Source organism: Aotus nancymaae, unplaced genomic scaffold, assembly GCF_030222135.1.
Source record: "Aotus nancymaae isolate 86718 unplaced genomic scaffold, 86718_ANA_hifiasm-v0.15.2.pri h1tg000106l, whole genome shotgun sequence".
Taxonomy (NCBI): domain Eukaryota; kingdom Metazoa; phylum Chordata; class Mammalia; order Primates; family Aotidae; genus Aotus; species Aotus nancymaae.
In genome coordinates this window covers 5,116,421-5,134,950 of record NW_026988521.1, presented here as the reverse complement: position 1 = coordinate 5,134,950, position 18,530 = coordinate 5,116,421, and the positions used below count along the sequence as shown (strand labels likewise).

Genomic DNA, 18,530 nt, shown 5'->3' with positions numbered 1-18,530 from the left:
TTTGGGGAACCTCACTCTGCCTCCCTTTGTAAAGCTTGGTTTGTCCAATTTCCCACTGAGTCGCAGACAGCTCAGCCAGGGCTCAGAGATGTTCTTCCCTGCGGGCGATGCCAACGGGATGGAAATAAAATCGAGTTGGAAAGGGCTCCCCTGTGCAGCCTCTTACTGGGAGGCCACCCTCCTGACAGCTTCTTGGCCTTCACTCCTTGCCACTTGCCACTTACACCCCCGGTGACTATTAAAATGTCAGCAAAGACACCTGTATCCGTTGGCGCATGCCATCAAATGACACTGAAGGGCCACACAGGCCAACTGGGAAAGCCCGGAGCTCCCCATAACAAAATGTACCATCTGGACGAATTAGACCAGGTTTTCACTAATTTATGAGCAGGGAATTAGTCCTGCCCGCAAAATCTGTCCCTGTGGGTTTTTAGTGATGAAAATCACTGAGACAAAAGGAAAAAGCAAAATGAATGCAATCGTTTATGGAGCAGCCCCCGTGTAAGCAGTTAGTGACTGGGGGCGAGAGAGTCCCAACAAAGCGGCCCATAGGACACAGACGGGGCAGGGAACTAGAGAAGTGGACCACCTATGGAACAAAAGGCGCCCTGTAAACTCGCCCTGACTTGGGAGATATCGCCACTCACAGGAATTCTCTTTTCTCGTTCCAATTTTAGGGACGATTGTTTTTACTTTGTGTCGGTCCCTGAAATCCCTAGACCCACGAACCCCCGGCAAAGGCCAGGAGAGGCCTGGGGGCAGAGCTGATCCTCGCTGGCCCTTGCTGTGCAGAGGCCACGCTGCATTTCCTCTGCCCTTGCTGTGCGTGTCTACGCCATCCACCTCAGAAGACTTGGGAAAGGGGCGAGAGGAATTAGAATGCAGGGATACTGGAGAGAAAAAAAGGAAACATACTGGAAATAGCAAAGAAAGTGGAGTCTTACAGGCAAGCAGATGCCTTGAGCCTGGCTACAGCATAAACCACAGAAACCAGAGGTTCAACACTGTTTCTTGAGTAAACCCACAAGGGGTGCTGTCTGGGGAGAAGGTGGGGCCATCCTGCCTAGGAGATGGCCCAGCCATCAGCCTCCGAAGCCCAGAGCCCTCTCAGGCCAGAAGTGTCACTTCCTAAACCTTTGGGAACACCAGTGTATCAGATTTGGTCAAGTATATTTTAACTCTTTTTGTTTTTCTGCAAATTGCACCTCGTGGAGCTCTGGAAGGTCCTTTGCCACTCGAACGTAAATTTGGAAAGACAGTACATTAGTGTTACGCAATGCTGGTTGTTTACCAACAAGGATAAGCAGATGGAGTTACATAATCCTCTGTATGTTTGTGTGGGATTCTTCCCAGCGCTGGACACTTGAACTCTCAGGGGCAGAGGCCATGGAGCACTGTTTCTGGTGTGGATTTGGCCAGCCTGGGGCCCTCCTCCAAACCCTCTCTCACTGTCCGAGGTGCAGATGAAGGGTCCTTTAGGGCCACTCCGCGCCATTGGCACCACCAGCCTGAGAACCAAATGGCCTTCCTGAACCACCCCAAGTTCAAGGAAGTCACAAACTTGTGCCTAAATGGGGGGGGGGCAGGTCTCACTGAGGCACCGGGAAAGGGGAGATATGACAAGATGACAGTAGTAGTGACAGCAGTGACCATTGCCGAGCCTGGCAGCTTCAGGTACGCTCAAGACTCCCATGAGAAGGCGGAGGCTCTGAGGCCCAGGAGGAGGCTGGCACAAGGTCACAGTGCTGGAAGGTGCCAGAGCTGGAGCGAGCCCCCACCCCCTCTCCCCAACCCCATCCTAGCTGACTCCAGGTTCCACGCTTGAAGTCATGGCATGCTGATGACCTCGTGACCTTGAAAGACAACTTCCTAATCACTTCTGTAGACCCTGAATGTTCCCAAATGGCCATTTAATAAGCAATTATTGAGCATCAGCTGTATAAACCTGGTAGACAACCCACTGTAAAATGAGGCGGAATAAATGAAGTGCTAATTGAGGTTCAGACAGGTTCTTTGGGTAGAGAGGAAGGTCCATGTATTTGGGTGGGAAGGGGGCAGTGGGGGAAAATCCAGGAGGACTTCCTGCCAGAGGTGCTATCTGATGCACACCATAAAGAACTCACAAGATTGTGAGAGGCAGAGGGACACTTTATTTCCAGTGGATGTGGTTGCCAGCATGGCCCCTGGGGCTTAACCAGAGTGTGGCTGTCCACTGGTGACCTGCCTTATTCTCCTTAGGGGAAGAAGACTTGAAGATCTGCTGTGTGCCAGACCCCTGCTGGGGCCAGGGGTGAGCGATCAAAGCCACCATCCCCCCTCCAGAAAACAGGACAGCCTCGCCCTGCAGTGGGGACAGCTCTCTGCAGGAGCCCCACCCCACCTCAGAGGATGGGGACCGTTCCTTGGCCTTCCTAAGCCTGGGTGTCCTCTGCAAAATGAGGACCCGAGTTCCAACTTTGGAGGTGCAGGGTTAAATGAGATGATACACACTCATGCCCTGCATCAGGGAGGCTGCACGCGCCTGGGCACAGAACACTAAGCGCTCCGTATATGGGGGGCGGGGGGGCCACCGGTAACATCGGTGGGCTCCAAAGAGATGATAGCCCCAGGAAAGCCTCCCCCAGGAGCACGGGCAGCTGGTGGGGGGCGGGTCGGCAGGAACCAGGCGAGCTCCCTGGAGGAGGTGAGCGGTGAGTGACAGCAGGAGTTTGCCAGGGTGGAGGGGAGGGAAAGGGGCAGGGAGAACATTCCAGACTCCAATCTCAGAAGCTTCACTCCCCCGGAGGCGGAGGTGACCCGCCACAGAAGCGCCTGCCACTCGGGGACTTTACTGAAAGTCCTCCCTTTACGTACCTGGTATGAAAAGCCTCAAAAAAAAAAAAAATCCAAAGGGGCACTTTCCCGGATAAAAATAAAACTCGGAGGGGCCCGCAGGAATGGAATCCTTTTTCTTCCTGTGTTTAAATTTCTACGGAAAATCTGACCCGCGCGGCCGCCGCCCCTGCCATAGGCGGGCGGAGAGCGCTTATATCTTGAAGGCAAAGGCCGGCCGGCGGGCGTCCAAGTTCCCGACCAGGCGCGGGACCCGCAGCCGGGCGGCAGCGCCATCGGCCCCGGAGGCTCAGGCGCACCCCGCACGGAGCGCGCGGGCCGGGCGGGCGGGCGAGGGCGGCGGGCGGAGCGGGAGGCGGCCACGTCCCCGGCGGGCCCGGGCGCGGGGAGGCCCGGCCCCCTGCGAGCGCGCCGCGAACGCTGCCGTCTCCGCCCGCAGAGGCCGCCGGGGCCGTGGATGGGGAGGGCGCGCCGCCCGGCGGTCCCCGCGCACAGGCGGCCACGATGAGGGTCAACGAGAAGTACTCGACGCTCCCGGCCGAGGACCGCAGCGTCCACATCATCAACATCTGCGCCATCGAGGACATCGGCTACCTGCCGTCCGAGGGCACGGTGAGTGCGGGCGGCCGCGACCCGGGCGGGAGGGCCGCGCACCTGCGCCGCAGCGAGGGCGGGAAGCGGGCGGCGGCGGCGGGGCCTCCCAGGACCCCGGGTTCGCGGCGCCCACCCGCGCACGTGCGTCCCGGCAAGGGCGCGCCGGCCCCGGTCAAGTGCGTGCGCCCAGCCTGCGCTCTGCGCGTTTGGAGCAAGGCGCCCACTCGGCCCAACGCAGCGCCGGGCCCCCAGGCATGGCCTGGCTCTGGAGCTCTGAGTCCCCAAAGACGTCTCGCCCGGGGCTGAAGCTCAGAGCCCAACCAAGAGCTCACGGCCAGCCCTGGATGGGACCTTCCCTTCCTGGCTCTCTGCCAGGGGTGCCCGTTGGGGCAGTGATGATGGTGGGGGTCTTGGGTGAAGGCCAAGTTGGTCGCCACTCCAGGATGATGATAGCTGCCAGGCCCCACTGCTTCACCACCTTCCAGGCCAGAGCCCAAGGTCCCCGCTTGCCAGAAACGCACATTGTGCCCAGGGTACTGGGCCTGGTACCCTGGCACTGGCATGCCAATTATTGGAGATTGCTTTCTACCCTCGTCCCTGTCTCCCCTGGGCCCCCAGGCCTGGTTCAGGTGGGGGCACTGGTAGGAAACCCGTCATGTAAGTTGGGGACCCCATCCTGAGGTCCCCAGTATCCCCACTACCCTCCCTAGGGCCAGACCCAGAAGTCTAGGGATCCCTACATTTTAGGGAGGGGGGCAGAATTCTTCCAGGAACGGTTTGGCTTGAAGGACAAAGTTTGCCAGAAGAGGATAGGACAGGGCTGGGACTGGCTTGCTCCTCTTGGGGTGAGGGGAGCTCTCAGCAGCACTTTGTGGGACTTAAGGACAGAATCTCCTTCCTCCCTCCTTCCCCTGCAGCCCCATCAAGGCCCCTCCCCGGGTGTCCCGCCCAGCGCTGCTGCTTCCAGCAGGATGGGGACGGCCCTGGTCTGTCCCCCTAGTCCCTGGGGCACACAGAGAGGCCGGGGATGAAGCAGGGACAAAGCTCCGGCTTTGGGTCTCTGTTCCAGTGACAGCAGGGACTCTGGCCTTGGTCAGTAAGGCCTTGCACCCCTCGGGTCATAGTGGAGGGGGGTGGCCTTGGGGGAGGTCTTTTCAGGAATTGAGATTGCATAGAGCTGCCAGGAGCACTGGGCAGAGGTGTCTCTGGAGAGGGGTCTACCTATGACTCAGGACTGGCCGTAGGAGTTCAGGGATTGCCATTTGATCAAAACCACGTGCCAGGCTATGCTGGCCCCTGGGTACCCTCAGAGAATGCCACAGGGAAGGCTCCACCCATCTGGAGCTTACTTAACAAATGGTGATGGAACGTTACCCGTTACCAAGGGTAGTGACAGGGACAACTCCATAGCGCTGGGTCCCTGCTGTGTCTTAGCTCATTCAACTCTCACAACGTGTGAGGTAGGTGCTATTATTACAGGTAAGGAAACTGAGGCCCAGAGGGGCAGGTGACCAGCTCCAAGTCACCCATCAGCTGGGAGGACAGTTAGGAAGGGCCCAGGACACAGACCAGGGAGCTGCAGAAAGCCTGCCTGAAGAATAAATATTCTGTAGAAGGCGCTCATTCTACCCACGGCGGGTGGGGACTGAGTCTTTCAAAGACATTGCATATTCAAAGATGCAAAAGCGGGACAATGGGGATACCAGCCAGGAGCTGGGGGAAGGTGGTGTGGCCAGGGTGGCGGAGAAATGGACGCTCTGGGGGTGACCTGGACAGGACTTGCTGGCGAATTGAACGTTCAATAAGAAGAAATGGAGCCTTTAATGAAGAGCCCCTGGTTTCTGGAGTTTTTGTTCCAGGACCTGTTGCTCATCCAGACCCAGAAACTATCTGCCTCCTGCAGACGCAGGTGAAAGACGCAAAGTCTGCAAAGAGGCCGCTGGGCCCAGATGAGACCATCAACTCAGGCTGCACACAGCACTTCCATGGCCCATACTTTGTTTTGTGAGCTTGGAAGGCTGAATCCGAGGCGCGCGCTGCAGGAGGCAGAGTCTGGGAGCAGCGTTTGCTGTGGATGGCCAGACTGCTGGAGGCTGCAGCCCTGGGGCGGGGGCCTGATGGTGCAGGGCAGGCCTCATGGCAGGGACAGCCTCCCAGGGCATCACCGGCACAACTCAAGCCCACAAAAGTTGATCAGTCATTACCCTGAGTCACTCAGCGAAGGCGGCTCTGTACCCACGAGGGCCAGAGGGCATGGGCTGCATTTCAAAAGTCCCTACCCCGTTCTCAGGCATGCAATTCATACATGCATAAGTCAACCACAGAATAAGTTCATCCAATTCAGTCTGAGGTTCCCAGCCTGTGGCTTTTGCCTCTCCTCATTCCCAGGTTCCAGGGTGGAAATCGCTTCACTGTTTCTGTGCAGTGAAATATAAGGAGAAATGACTTGAAATCCAGAGACCAGGTTGGATGCAACTCATTTCTGTTTCTTTGTGTTGATATCTGAGTGTTTCTACTTTCTTCCTTGAACCTGGTGCTTGTCGGTGGCCTGGGATCTGTGTGCCCCAAACAAGCCCAGACACTCCCGAGGTTCCTGATTTGCCGGTGTCTGCCCAGTATTTCCTGGCTTATCTGCTGCTGGAGATGATCTGCTTCTAGATTATGCAGCATGCCCCATAGTCACACACTGATCCGTAGTGATCCGATTTTAAAAATGTTTTAGAAGGCAAGTGAAGTTTAAAACTGATGTTCCCTTCTTAACTATAATTGGAAGAGTCTCAAAACCAAAAGAAATTTTACCGGTCGCTGATTGCATTTAGCCCATTTTCAGAGAAAGTGAACTTTGTAGATTCCCTTGAGTGATCAAGACATTCTATATGGATATGAATTCAGTTCCGGGAGCACCAGCTCCAGAGAAGAGCTGAATAACCCAATGCCTGGAGTCCCAGTACAGTGTTAAAGGTGTGGCTGTAGGAGTCCCTCCCCGCTTCTGCCCTTTCCTTGGAGTTTGAGGAAGGAGTTCATAGAGGCAGGTATGGACCAGATAGGCTGCCCTCTCGCCGTTCCTGGTGCCTGGGACAGGGCTTCCAGGATACTACTGCTGTGAAGGGAACCTTTGTCCTTCACATTTTCCCATGTGGCCTCAGGGAAGTATTTCTTTTCCACCATTTTCCTATCTTCCTTGGGGGACACCTTCCAGGAGTACCTCCCCCAGTTATGCAGGAGGGAGTCCTTAAAATACCTTCAGATCGTCCATCACTTTTGTTTTTTTGAGATGGAGTCTTGTTCTGTCACCAGCTGGCTCACTGCAATCTCCACCTTCCTGCTGAGGCAGGGTTCAAGCAACTCCCCTGCCTCAGCCTCCTGACTATTTGGGATTACAGGTGCGTGCCACCACGCCCGGCTAATTTTTTGTTTTTTTAGTAGAGATGGGGTTTCACCATGTTGGCCAGGATGGTCTGTCTCCCGACCTCGTGATCTGCCTGCCTCGGCCTCCCAAAGTGCTGGGATTACAGACGGGAGCCACCGCACCCAGCAGATCGTCCATCACATTTTATCCCTTCGAGAATCCTATGACCTAAGTCCAGATGGTTTTGTCGGCATCTCACAGATGAGAAAACTGAGGCTCTGAGTTGCTGGCCTGGCTGGGTCTCAGCTTCTGTATCCTTGGATCTGATGACCACAGCCAGTCACAGTATACGAGACCCAGCCTCTGCTGTTCATTCACACATGCCCACATTCATTCATTCATTCATTCATTCAGCAACCACATATGCAGGTCCAACCATCAAAAAGATGAATAAGAGGGCTGGGCGCATGGCTCACACCTCTAATCCCTGCACCTTGGGAGGCCAAGGCAGCTGGAGCACCTGAGGTCAGAAGTTCAAGACCAGCCTGGCCAACATGGTGAAACCCCATCTCTACTAAAATTACAAACATTAACCAGGCATGGTGGTGCGTGCCTGTAATCCCAGCTACTCAGGAGGCTGAGACACAAGAATTGCTTGAACCCAGAAGGTAAAGGTTGCAGTAAGCCAAGATCACACCACTGCATTCCTGGGCAACTGAGCGAGACTTCATCCAAAAAGAAAAGATGAGGAAGAAACCACTTGCCCTCAGCAAAGTACCAAGGGATTGCTTGCCCCTTTCTTAAGAATACAGAAACATAAATGTTCTGAAGCTTTCCCAGGCCTTCAGATTGGGAGGTTTTGTGTGAAGTCTCACCCACATCCCTCCCACTGCAATTACATCTTTGCCTTTCTGTCCCATCATACACAAGAAAGGTCCCCCTCTCCACTGCTCCCTGGAAGGGCGCCACAGAGTCACACGCCACCATGGCAACTGCACCGGTCCTTGCTGTGCGTTCACCTCCCAGCCCTCTCTAAGCCCAGCTCAGTATTGCTCTCCAGACCCTGGGGCCCTCCCAGCCCTTTAGACGGGAGAGAGCCCACACTTAACAAAACTAAGACCCAAACAGACAAAGCAGCTTACCGAAGGTCACACAAGTCAGTGACAGAGTAAGGCCCTGGGACTCCGACACCTGTGCTTGGTGCTGCCTCCTGCTGGTCCCAGCATCACATCCAGCTCCTTCTGTAACTTTTTAAAGTCTGGATTTGGCACTGCTACCATCTTTCGCTTGTGGTCCACTCTGGCCACAAGCTTGTTTTTCCCCTGTCCTCCCCTAGTTCTTTATTTGTGCCTGTGTCTCAATTCCAAATTAGAGCAAACTTCTGTTGAAGCTTCCCTCGATGCTAGGCCCTGCTGCAGATGCTTTACAACATTCGTTAACGGTTTCGTCCTTCCACAGCCCCGTGAGGGAGGTCAGATTACATGAGGGAGGTCTTAGGGATACGGAAGACAGAAACGTGAAGCCGTGTGCCTAGGGTGACACAGCTGGTGAGTGGCAGAGCTGGTCTTTGAATGCAGGTAGGAAGATGCCCACTCTTGATCAGGCCGCCATGCTGTCTCTCCCCCACCACGCAGGGAAGTTAGAAGACGCTTCTGTTCTCCCGAAGACTGTCAGGCCCCTGAGGGTGGGCGCATCCCTTGATGAGATCCCATTGGACAGATGATGGGGGTTCATATCGAACCTGGTAACCTTTCCTGTTTCACCATGAGAGAGAATGTTTGGCCACTCCTTAGTGTAATTTCCCTGCTCTCTGGCTTGAAGGGATCCCTGTGAATTTCCTCCCTTTCTCCAAGGATTTGTTTGCTATCACCATTACCACTGCCAATCAGGGGCGTTTATGGGGCCCCCACCAGGTTCTGAGTCCCTGTGTGTGGAGGTCAGGTTGGAGCTGTGTTCTAACACATCTCTAGACAGTCCCTGACCAGGCCTCTGGGGTCCTGCCATCCAGCGTTGGGGCCGATTTGCAAGTTAAGATCTTGTGAGTAGACAGCTCAGAGGCAGTCCCGGGGCACAGAGACCTGCAGAAGCCAGAGGGGCTGGCCACTTTCAGATCCCAGAGGATGCGGGATTTGCCCTGTGCCCTGAAAATCAGGTCAAATTACAGAGGGCTGAGAAGGACATGAAGGGTGTGTGGACAGAGTGTATCAACGGCAAGGAGGAGGGGCTGGGGAAGGCCTGGGGAGGGGGAGAGGAGGCTGGGGAAAGAGGTACGGGGAGCAGATGAGGAGGACCAGCCCAAGCCCTTGGGCACGCCTGGGACTCAGGCGGGTGTGCGTCCGAACCCTGGAGACCCCGCGTTCACCTGCTGGGCGCTGGCTTATTCCCTGCGCGTCACTCGCGTCTTCCCAGAGCAGCTTCTGGTCTGGCTCCTTTGCATGCTCAGCCCTGGGAAGAGAAAAGCACCTTTAGTCGCCAGCTCCCTGTGGCCCTGCCCTCGTCTGACCTCCCTGAGATGTTGGGGGGAATGCGAGTCTGCCACTGGGTGGCAGTCGGGGTGAAGGGGATGACCCCCAGGTGCCTGGCCCCAGAATTACATGGAGCGTCCATCCCAGATTGTTCTGGCCAGCATGGTGCTGAGCTTAGTGGAGACCACCATCCCATCGGTAAAGCCTCCCAGCCACTCCCCATTTAGCAGAAACCCACCCTGGGGCTCAGAGGGTCCAGAACCTCCCCCAGGCCTTGCAGCTGGAGAGGGGCCAAGCCTGGACACAGAGCCGGGTCTGGCTGACTACGGGGCCTGCCACGAAGCCACTGCCCTGTCCTGGGCCAGCCTCACCTGCTGCCCCACACTGTCCCAGACATACCTGTGGCCTGGTGTCACCCACACCTCCCCACTAGCCTGTGCTTACCTGCTGTGTGCACCGGTCCTGCTTCACCACTGCCCCAGGCTGGGACAGAAACAGGCCTGCTAGCTGGCTGCACCCTCCCCGTGCCCCTCAGCACCAGAGGCAGAGCCCTGCACTGGCATCAGCCAGCAGGAGTCTGGTACTCGGGGCCCCTGAGTTGGGCAGCTCACCCACGGGAGCCTCAGTTTCCTCCAGGTCAAAGAGACCTAACTACAGTGCTCCCCTCAGAGGGTCAGCTTCTGGGGATGCAGCGAGATGACATACCTGGGCCTCTGCTTCCCCCACAACTAAAGAGGACAGCTCCACTTGAGGCCTTCCCTCCCCTGTCCCCCACCGCAGTGCTGACGGTTTGGTGAGGGGTTACACCCTGATGCACTTTGGGTTGTATACAGCCCACCCCCTTGAATGAGGGATTCTGCCTGCTTCTTTTCCTGACCAATGTTCAGCCACTTAGAGCCATGGTGCAGCCGGAAGCCGCCCAGGGGATCCATGTGACCACGTGGGGAGACCGTCCAGGCCAGCAAGGCCTGAGTGCAGCTGTCCACAGGCCACAGGGGCTTGGGCCCTGCCTGGCACAGCACGCCATCCCTGCACTCCATCAGGGAGGCCCTCTCCTCAGATGATGCCCCTCAGGGACTGACAGTGCCGTAGGGAGCGTCCTCACATAGACACAGGAACCTGGGGTGGAAACCAGGCAGCCAGCTCCAGGGATGAGGCGCAGCTCTGTGGACCATTCTGATTGGCCTGTCTGTCTTGACAACCAGCGAAATCCCTCAGGAATCCCAGCAGCGCGGGCTTGGCTTTTGCAATGGCTGCACCACATTGCCACTGTGGGAATATCTGGATTTTAAACCGACCCCTCCACATTGCTATCTCCTGTGGCCCCCAAAAATAAGGAAACTGAGGCAGACAGGCCCTGTAGGAGCCCTAAACCCGCCCCCTCGGTCACCCCAGGGCGCCCCCCAGCAGTGCCCATCCATACCAGTGGCTTGCTCTCCTCTGCACCCAAAGGCGTCCGCCAGTGCAGGCGCTGCTGAAGGCCACGCGTGGGGAGGGTGCTAGTGCAGGGGAATGAACACCCCAGGAGTGACCCCCAGCCAAGAAGGGGCCAGAGCAGGTACATGGTCGCCCAGCTTCCTTACCCTCTGGGTACCGGCTCTGGGGTGTGCCCTTCACGGTCACTCCGAAGGTCCCCAGCAGGATGGAGCCCAGCTGCATGTAGCAGTGGCTGCTACTTACCCCACCTCTGCCAGCCTCCCTCCCCTTCCCCCTCCTCTGACACCTTGAGATCACCTCCCCAGTAAAACACTGGCACCCCTGGCTCTACTCAGGCTCTGTTGGGGGAAAGCCCAGACTAAGACACGAAAGCCTCACCTCTGGACACCCAACTAGTTAGTGGCCCTGTGGCCACCTTGACGTGGCACTGCCCCGACTCTGGCCATCAGAGATTGAGGTTTGCACTTACAAAACCTGAGCTCCGCTCTGCCTCAGCCCCTACCCATGCGCACGGGGAACCTCATTCACTTGGTAGCTTTTGCCATAGCTTTTGATGTCGTTGGGGGATTTTTTGCTTGCTTGTTAATTTTTAATTTTGGTGGATACATAGTGGGTGTATGTATTTGTGGGGTACATGAGATATCTTGGTACAGGTATGCCATACGTAATGATCACATCATGGAAAATTGGGTATCTCTCACCTCAAGCATTTATCCTGTGTGTTACAAAGAATCCAGTTACGCTCATTTAGTTATTTGCCCACGCTCATTAAATTATTATTGATTATAGTTCCTCTGTTGTACTATCAAATACTAGGTCTTATCAGGTCTTATTTCTTCTCATTTTTTTTGTACCCATTAACCACCCCTTACCATAGCTTTTTTTTTTGAGAGAGAGAGTCTCATTCTATCACCCAGGCTGCAGTGCAGTGGCATGACCTCGGCTCACTGCAACCTCTGCCTCCTGGTTCAAGCGATTCTCCTGCCTCAGCCTCCCAAGTAGCTGGGGTTACAGGTGCCCGCCACCACTCCCAGCTAATTTTTGTATTTTTAGTAGAAGTGTGGATTTCACCATATAGGCCAGGCTGGTCTCGAACTCCTTACCTTGTGATCCGCCCACCTCAGCCTCCCAAAGGGCTGTGACTCCAGGCATGAGCCACCTCACTCGGCCTACCATAGCTTTTTGCCAGCAGCCAGAGAGGTTCCTGACACCCAGCCTGTTCTAGTTCTGTAGACCAGGAAGTCTTCTGGGGGACCAGTGTGTGGCTTGGCACCCTGGTGAATGATTAGCAGTGAATACCTCCTTCTCGAAGCTCAGCTCCCTGAAGGCAGCGTCTGCTGCTGTGGTCCCAGGTGTATCTCAGCCCTAGGACGGCGTCTCTCCTGTGGAGGAGGCTCAGGGACTGTTTGTTGAACAAGTGACTGAGTGAGTGAGTGATGAGTGAGTGAGTGAATGACTGAGTGAGTGACTGAGTGACTGAGTCAGTGAGTGAATGAGTGAGTGAGGAGTGAGTGGGTGAGTCAGTGAGGAGTGAGTGGGTGAGTGAGGGGTGAGTGAGGAGTGAGTGGGTGAGTGAGGAGTGAGTGAGGAGTGGGTGAGTGAGTGGGTGAGTGGGTGAGTGAGTGAGGAGTGAGTCGGTGAGTGAGGAGTGAGTGGGTGAGTGAGTGAGGAGTGCGTGAGGAGTGGGTGAGTGAGTGGGTGAGTGAGTGAGGAGTGAGTGGGTGAGTGAGGAGTGAGTGGGTGAGTGAATGAGGAGTGAGTGAGGAGTGAGTGGGTGAGTGAGGAGTGAGTGGGTGAGTGAGGAGTGGGTGAGTGAGGAGTGGGTGAGTGAGTGAGTGAGTGAGTGAGGAGTGAGTGGGTGAGTGACTGAGTGACTGAGTGAGCGACTGAGTGAGTGAGTGAGTGACTGAGTGAGTGACTGAGTGACTGAGTGAGTGAGTGACTGACTGAGTGACTGAGTGACTGAGTGAGTGACTGAGTGAGTGAGTGACTGAGTGAGTGAATGACTGAGTGAGTGAGTGACTGAGTGAGTGACTGAGTGAGTGAGTGAGTGAGTGAGTGACTGAGTGAGTGAGTGACTGAGTGAGTGACTGACTGAGTGAGTGACTGAATGAGTGAGTGAGTGGGTGACTGAGTGAGTGACTGACTGAGTGACTGAGTGAATGAGTGAGTGACTGAGTGAGTGAGTGACTGAGTGAGTGACTGAGTGAGTGACTGAGTGAGTGACTGAGTGAGTGACTGAGTGAGTGACTGACTGAGTGACTGAGTGAATGAGTGAGTGAGTGAGTGAGTGAGTGACTGAGTGACTGAGTGACTGAGTGAGTGACTGAGTGAGTGACTGAGTGAGTGAGTGAGTGACTGACTGAATGAGTGAGTGAGTGGGTGAGTGAGTGAGTGAGTGAGTGAGTGAGTGAGTGACTGAGTGAGTGACTGAGTGACTGAGTGAGTGACTGAATGAGTGAGTGAGTGGGTGACTGAGTGAGTGAGTGAGTGACTGACTGAATGAGTGAGTGAGTGGGTGAGTGAGTGAGTGAGTGAGTGAGTGACTGAGTGAGTGACTGATTCAGTGAGTGACTGAGTGAGTGAGTGAGTGAGTGAGTGAGTGACTGAGTGAGTGACTGAGTGAGTGAGTGACTGAGTGAGTGAGTGAGTGAGTGAGTGACTGAGTGACTGAGTGACTGAGTGAGTGACTGAGTGAGTGACTGAGTGAGTGAGTGAGTGACTGACTGAATGAGTGAGTGAGTGGGTGAGTGAGTGAGTGAGTGAGTGACTGAGTGAGTGACTGAGTGACTGAGTGAGTGACTGAGTGACTGAGTGAGTGACTGAGTGAGTGACTGAGTGACTGAGTGAGTGAGTGAGTGACTGACTGAGTGAGTGAGTGAGTGGGTGAGTGAGTGAGTGAGTGAGTGAGTGACTGAGTGAGTGACTGATTCAGTGAGTGACTGAGTGAGTGAGTGAGTGAGTGAGTGACTGAGTGAGTGACTGAGTGACTGAGTGAGTGTGTGACTGAGTGAGTGAGTGAGTGAGTGACTGAGTGAGTGAGTAACTGAGTGACTGAGTGAGTGACTGAGTGAGTGAGTGACTGAGTGAGTGACTGAGTGACTGAGTGAGTGACTGAGTGACTGAGTGAGTGTGTGACTGAGTGAGTGAGTGAGTGACTGAGTGAGTGAGTGAGTGAGTGAGTTACTGGGTGACTGAGTGACTGACTGAGTGAGTGACTGAGTGAGTGAGTGAGTGACTGAGTGAGTGAGTGTGTGACTGAGTGAGTGAGTGACTGAGTGACTGAATGAGTGAGTGGGTGAGTGAGTGAGTGACTGAGTGAGTGACTGAGTGAGTGAGTGACTGAGTGAGTGAGTGACTCGGTGAGTGAGTGAGTTACTGGGTGAGTGACTGAGTGACTGAGTAAGTGACTGACTGAGTGAGTGACTGAGTGAGTGACTGAGTGACTGAGTGGGTGACTGAGTGACTGACTGAGTGACTGAGTGAGTGACTGAGTGAGTGAGTGAGTGAGTGAGTTACTGCGTGAGTGAGTGAGTGACTGAGTGACTGAGTGACTGAGTGACTAAGTGAGTGACTGAGTGAGTGACTGAGTGAGTGAGTGACTGAGTGACTGAGTGAGTGAGTGACTGAGTGAGTGAGTGACTGAGTGACTGAGTGAGTGACTGAGTGACTGAGTGACTGAGTGAGTGACTGAGTGAGTGAGTGACTGAGTGAGTGACTGAGTGAGTGACTGAGTGAGTGAGTGACTGAGTGAGTGACTGAGTGACTGAGTGACTGAGTGAGTGACTGAGTGAGTGACTGAGTGACTGAGTGAGTGACTGAGTGAGTGAGTGAGGAGTGAGGCCGGGCAGGGAGCCGGAACCCTCCGAAGGCCCGTCAGGAGCACCCGATGGTGAATGGCGTCTCTTTTCTTCCGCAGCTGCTGAACTCCCTGTCTGTGGACCCTGACGCCAAGTGCAGGTATGGCCTGTACTTCCGGGACGGCCGGCGCAAGGTGGACTACATCCTGGTGTACCATCACAAGAGGCCCTCGGGCAGCCGGACCCTGGCCAGGAGGGTGCAGCACAGCGACACCCCCTTTGGGGCTCGCAGCCTCAAGCAGGACCACCCCCTGCCGGGCAAGGGGACACCGCTGGACGCAGGCTCGGCCGAGCCCCCCGTGGACTACCACGAGGACGACAAGCGTTTCCGCAGGGAGGAGTACGAGGGCAACCTGCTGGAGGCTGGCCTGGAGCTGGAGCGGGACGAGGACGTAACTATCTCCTTGCGCGCCGGCTTGTGGGGGGGCTGCTTTCATATTCAGAAGGTGTGAGGCTGGTATCTTGTTTTAGCTTTAAGCTGTTCTTAAAGAAGACCAGGAGGTCTTCTGGGGGAGCCGTGTGTGGCTTGGCACCCTGGTGACTGATGAGCAGTGAATACCTCCTTCAGGAGTGAACACCGCTCTTGTTCAGGTGGGGTAGAAATTGCTTTTAAACAGTGCTGGGGTGCCCCGAACCCCTCCTCTGGCCACAGCTGCTCTGGGAGAGGGGCTGGCCTTCGCAGCCACGACCTCGGGGTCACAGCGTTTCCTGCTTCTGGTCAGCTCCTTTCCTGGGAAGATTTGCCGATCAGGGAGAGGGAGGACGAAGCTCTCCTGGGAGTCTTCCTGGATGGCATCGGCCCCTCTCTGGGCCTCAGTTTCCCATCTGTAGAGTAAGGAGTGGGTCTGGCTGAGCGCTGGGCGTCCCTGGTGCTCGGAAGTCCGTGGCTCTGTAACACGGTGTTCTGGAGCCCTCTCCCTAGCAAAGCCTGTGAATCTTCCTAGGAGAAAGATTTAGAGAGAGAACACCTTGTGTGCCTGGCTGCTGTGAGGCTAAGGGTGCAGCTGTGTGCAGAGAGAATGACTTTAGCGGCCCTGGCACAGCGGTGCTTCCTTCAGCCTGGGGCTGCTATGTGCTCCACGGCTGACATCTTAACCTCTGTGCATGGGAGCCCTTCCTTCCATGAATATTGGGGGAAGGGCCCCAGCCTGCAGAGCCATCACTGTGCAGATTAACTGAGAATCAGCAAAGTCTCTAAAACACACGGAAAGCAGGAAAAGTCGTCAGCAAGTTAACTTAGGATGCCGAAAATGAAAGGTAGCGTTGGTTTGATATTTCATCCACAGGCACCGCCGTGTCCTTACATGGCAGATGCTTTTGGTCCGGTGATAAGAATGTCTTTGGTGTATTTAGACCAAAAAGCAGCTTAATTAGGGAACCTCTGTTTTGTGACAAGTAGATATCGCTTTCCCTGAAAACGAGCCAACATGCTCCGTGGGGCCTCCCTGGACCCTGAGCTAGTGAGTCAGGGGGTCTTGTTTAACCTGGGACATCTGTCTGCATTTCCTTTCACCTTCTCCTGGCAGGAGATTGTGAGTTTTGCCACCCAGATGGGTGTCTTTGGAGTTTCAAGGCTGTGGCAGGGGCCTTCCAAATTTTGATGTTCAGGAAGCAAAAATTTGATCCCGACAAAGATTCAGAGGCTTTCTCCCTGGCTTTGGGGGCAGCAGCTGGGGAACAGAGGCTTGCAAGGGAACCGTGTCCTGCCCGACTTTGTGTTAGAGAGGTGAGCGGTCAATTCCTGCTGGGTTTTCGCGTGGTCCCTCCCGGCAGTCCTGTGGCTTTCAGAGCAATACGGCTACTATCCAGGGTTTGTTTCAGCATGTCAACTTACAACTGAAGGAAGGAATCGGCTCCATCAGGGGCACAAGAGACCAAGGAAGCTTGGGGGCCGAGGCCGCTCTCTGGGAGGTGACGCTGAGGGAGCTGGGTTTTGAGCTCCGTGGTCCTTGCATCTCATCTGTTCCCCAAGGGGCTGACACTCCAGCCCCGCCCTTCCTTCCTGACTACGACTCTGAGGTCTTATGCTCCACAGAACCTTCTGGGGTCTGGTCATTCTGACTGACTTATGCCAGATCCCAGACTCCCCACTTCATCCTGGTGGAAAGGCTGGGCCTCAGTTTTCCCATTTGTAAAATGGAGATAGCAAGAGTATTTGCATCACTGAGTGATCATAAGTAACCTTTGCAAAGTGCTTAATTCAGAGTCTGGCCTGCGGCAGGTTCTTGGCTGATATTGTATCGTGTATTACAGCAGCAGTCAGGGCGAGAAAAGACCCTTTCTCGTTAAATACGATCTCATAAATATATTTTTAAACGTTTCTTCTTCTTTATCATGACTTTGAAATAAAAAACTAAACATAAAGACATTGGTTGCTGTCACCAAAATGATCTACTTTTTACCAGTGAAATGACCCCAACATTTCAATGGTAATTTGGCTCAAGAGCTAAAAGAGGCTTTTCAGCAGTTGACCTGGCCATGTTTAAGATGAAACCACGATTGCAGGGTAGACACGTTTGTTCAGGTTTTCAAAGGGCTGAAGTTGAGATGTTCCCACATCCCTGCTGGAGCCTCTCAAATCATAAACTGCTTTATGAGGGCTTCCTGGAAACCCCGGAGCTCTCATCTGAGCTGCACCAGCCCCCAGGGCTGTTGGAAGGAGCCATGGTTTGGGCGGCCTGTTGCTTTCCATGCTCTCCTGGAGACGGGCAGAGCCAGATCTATTAAAAGGTTGCTTGGGCTCCTGCAGCGTCTGAGGTGTGTGCCGGCCCCTGCCAGCGTGGTTAGCAGACAGAGCTGCGGCCGTGTTCATTTCAGGGGGAAGAGGCACTCTTGGGAATGAACCTTTCCCGGAGGTGTGCTCGGATTACAAGGAGCAAAGGATTTGCAATTTTGGAAACAAGATTGCCTCCAAGAGAGCACAGTTGCACAATCTTACCCAATTGGAAGCAAAATTCAGGGCTTATGTGAGCTTTCCTGGGGAGAAAGATCTGCAGTCTATCAGATACACGCTCCATGAAGCCCTCCCCCAAAATGAAGACTGGTTGCTTTGAAGCAGGTGATATTTAACAGCATTCCCGGCCTTTGCCTGGCCAGTGGCACCACCCACCCCCCACCCCGAGTTGCGAAAACAAACAAGGAATATCCCCACACATTGCCAGTGTTCGTGGGGGCAAACCACTCCCAGTTGAGAATCCTGCTCTGAAGGTTGGATGCGGAGGTGGAGGCAGAAGCGGACCTGGAGGGAGAGACAGGGGGATAGATGAGCAAGAGGGTCCCCTGGGGGGTGCCAGCCACCTCCAGGACCGTCTGCTGTGGCCAGGACAGGCAGCCTCTCGGAGGTCACCAGCTGTGCAGCTGTGACCTGGCCTTTGTTCCTGGGGTGCCCGTGGGAGTGACACTCTGTGTTGCTCCTGGACGAAGTGTGTTGTGAGCCCCACACATCTGTGAGCAGCCCCCAGCCCCCGTGTGTGCGTCCTCACCGAGTCGGGAGGTTCATTGTGTCGAGACATCTCAGAGTGACCTGGACGACGGGCCTGGCTGAGTGCACAATGGGGCAGTTCTTGGAGACCTGGTAACAGCTATGTCATGCCCTGCACCTGCCATAGCAAAGGGCCACAGACTGGGGGCTTAAAATCACACAAATGGATGCTGTCATAGCGAGTTTAGGATCAAGGTGCCAGCAGGGCTGTGCTCCCTCTGAAGCCTCCAGGAGAGGATCCTTCCTGCCTCTCCCAGCTCCTGGGTCTCCAGGTGTTCTTGGCTAGTGGCTGTATCACTCTAATGTCAGCCTTGGTGGTCACTCGGCCCTCTCTGTTGTGTGTCTCTGTGTGTCCCCTTCTTGTAAGGACACCAGTCATTCTACTTAGGGCCCACCCCTACGCCTTTATCTGAACTCCATTACATCTGCAAGCCCCTGTTTCCAAGTGCGATTCACACTGATAGGCTCCAGGAGTTAGGACTTGATCTGTCTTTGTAGTGGACACCTTTCAG

General features: G+C 55.0%; 1 protein-coding gene across 9 annotated transcripts in view; it reads left to right on the top strand.

Moving 5' to 3' along the window:
• ANO1 (anoctamin 1) overlaps positions 1–18,530 on the top strand; it is a 208,554-nt gene that overhangs the window by 97,396 nt on the left and 92,628 nt on the right. For 7 of the 9 annotated variants that reach the window (XM_064370260.1, XM_021669716.2, XM_021669715.2 and 4 more), the window contains exons 2-3: positions 3,272–3,444; positions 14,597–14,929. In XM_064370260.1, coding sequence (XP_064226330.1) covers positions 3,272–3,444; positions 14,597–14,929 — 506 coding nt within the window. Of the gene's footprint in view, positions 1–3,271; positions 3,445–14,596; positions 14,984–18,530 lie in introns of those variants that run through there. The other 2 variants (XM_064370261.1, XM_064370262.1) reach the window with 2 other exon arrangements.